This window comes from Cyprinodon variegatus, unplaced genomic scaffold (genome assembly GCF_000732505.1).
Source record: "Cyprinodon variegatus isolate N-32 unplaced genomic scaffold, C_variegatus-1.0 Scaffold741, whole genome shotgun sequence".
NCBI lineage: Eukaryota > Metazoa > Chordata > Actinopteri > Cyprinodontiformes > Cyprinodontidae > Cyprinodon > Cyprinodon variegatus.
The window spans coordinates 297,630-300,194 of NW_015151194.1; the positions used below are offsets into that span (position 1 = coordinate 297,630).

The 2,565-nt window shown below is 41.0% G+C and overlaps 1 protein-coding gene across 1 annotated transcript in view; it reads right to left on the minus strand.

Moving 5' to 3' along the window:
- Positions 1 to 560: 560 nt before the first annotated feature.
- The window catches only part of ovch1 (ovochymase 1), a 26,213-nt gene continuing 24,208 nt past the window's right edge, over positions 561 to 2,565 (minus strand). The window contains exons 11-12 of the mRNA XM_015395446.1: positions 1,205 to 1,325; positions 561 to 621 (exon numbers count right to left, since the gene is read on the minus strand). Of these exons, the coding sequence (XP_015250932.1) occupies positions 561 to 621; positions 1,205 to 1,325 (182 nt within the window). The remainder of the gene's footprint in view (positions 622 to 1,204; positions 1,326 to 2,565) is intronic.

A 2,565-nucleotide genomic window follows, 5' to 3' on the forward strand; every position in this document is an offset into this window, starting at 1 on the left:
GAGAAATAAATATAATAAACTCTACAGGTAGGAGAAATATTGGCCTGTTTGATGCAAACACAGAGACCTACTGACCACAAAACTGTTGTGTTGTCTCACGTGATAACAACTTCTGCCAAGTTTCCTCAATCCGCTCTCTGTTCACTGTTTGTTTTTTAGAAAGCCAGTGAAACAGAGCAACACTAGCTCACAAATAGTCGCTGTACTGCTCTGGGCTGAAGGATCTGAAATTTGGACAGACTGAAATCAAATGAAAAAATCTAATAAAATAGGGGACAACCTCCCCCTGCCTGTGCATTATGAACTAGTTCCAGTTTATACATATTCTAATGCAATCAGCTTTCCTCAGCCCTAAACATACTTTTTAAAAAGTTTCCTGGTTTTATATTCATCTTTGTTACAACGTTAACCTCAGAGACACCATCCAGATTTGAAAGGTTGAACAAGTCTACATGTTTGAAGGATCTATAGGGACCACATAGACCACACCTGTTACCTACACCTACTATGAGTCACTGTGGGTGGGGTTTGACTTCCACAGACTGGGAGAAGAAAGGGATTTAGCAGGAGGAGAAGCTAAAATCACGGTCTCTGAGGTACTGGGTGTGGTGAGAGTTCACCCTGGAGACAAACAGGAAGAAAAGTGGAGCTTAGAGACAAAAGGAGAGCTTAGAGACGAAGGTAGCGCTGAAAACAACTGAAAGAGGGTGACAGGATAACACCTATCAGACAACAGATATAATCTACGCCCATTCAAACTGTTAGGGGCAGATTAAATAAAAAACACTTACAGACACATTTTTTGATAGTGCAAAGATTTTAAAATCTGCAGCTTTTGTTCTGCAGAAGTTGTGAGACTATCTGCAATAGTAGATGACTCCCTGCTTAGCTCCCAAGAGCTGGAAGATCAAGAACATCCATTATTTACCTTTAAGTTTATGGTGCTGGTGGCTTTTATTCTGCGCATTAAAGGGGTCATAGAGTGCAAACCGAGTTTACATAGTCATAGATGAATAACAATAGTTCTGTGGGTGAAATGGACATAAAGAGAAGTTCAAACACCATTGACACCTCCTTTCTCTGCAAATCTCACTATTTTAAACTTCCACCATAAAGGCAACCCTGAGTTGACGTCAATTCGGGGATTATGCCTTATTTGGTTCTGGCCTGTACTTTTTTCACGCCCTGAAATTGACAAACAGACCAGCCCACTGGCTCGCTGGCCCAATGGAGGGGGGGTATGAAGTGTCCTCTCCTGGGCCGCTGACTGGACCGGACCTCAGTAGAGAACCATGAGCCGCCCGTCCTCAGCCGGAGGAGGGAGACTGGGGGACAGTAACAGACATCCCAAATCTCCTGGAAGTTCAGGGAGTCTCCTTGATATTAATAATTTTTTCACAGATGCCCTTGAGTCGGATAAATATTCCTCGATTTTAGACAATGCAAGGTGTGTTTTTCTGTAATGCGAGTGAGAGCGTGCAGGCAATACAATAATTCGTGCATCATGTGATCAGAACTGCTTTGATTGTGCAGACAACAAGAGAGAGCGGGGTGTGGGGAGGAGGTTGCTTGTGAAACCTGTGCAGCGGATCTGTCCAAAGCGATGCTCTGTTCAACCAACGTTCCAGGCGACTGGTTGTGAGAGTTATCAATTATCAATCGCTGAGTGGATTAGTCAGAGCTACAGTTGCACTGTAGTCGACCAAAATCCCAGACGATTTAGAACATTTTTAAGTAAGAAAAGTGAGACATGTCCGAGAAAAAGAGGACGTCTGGTCACCCTACCATATCAACAATTTGATGTTTCAGTGAGTGAGTGCTTGTTGCTATGATGCGTCTTTGCTCAGCAGCTTCGCTCGTTATAAACCAACCAATCAGCGCACAGCTCATCTAAATATTCATGATCAAACCATAAAAGGAAGAAAACCTGTGGTTTGATTCTAGGGCTTTTAACCAGGCTGCATTAGGGTTCATAGAACAGCAGATATGCCATTTTCAGCCCAACCAATGTTACACACCCTATTCAGAGACCTTAAGGACCAAATACCCTATAGAATCATTCTATGACCCCTTTAAGCCTGGAAGACGTGCAGCAAAGGTCATGAGGTCAGGAGCAGACCCCCACCTGCTGCATCCCGCTACAATGCTAAGCTTATAAAATATTTTCTTAAATTACGAACTGTAGATTTTTGACTAAACAAACTCTCCATTTTCAATTGAGGAGCTCTGTCCAGAAATTGCTCCATTTTTGCTCCATTTTTTTTTCTTTTTTTACATGTCTTGCTGCCACCACATTTAAAGAATTGATATTTCAAATAAAAAAATTGTAACTTTAGAATAATTTTTTTAGCCTAGACATTTAATATGCTAACTATTTTCTATTGTGTCAGTTTATGGGATTTGCAAATTTGCAAATCTTTGCATTATAAACATTCTAGGCTCTTTGGATTTATAGCAATGCATCTTTTTATAGGTATGTCTACAGTTTCATTTTTTAAAATAAAAAACAAGAAAGCTAAGCAATCTTGGAGCAAGGAGGATATAACAATCAGAACATTTTAGCTT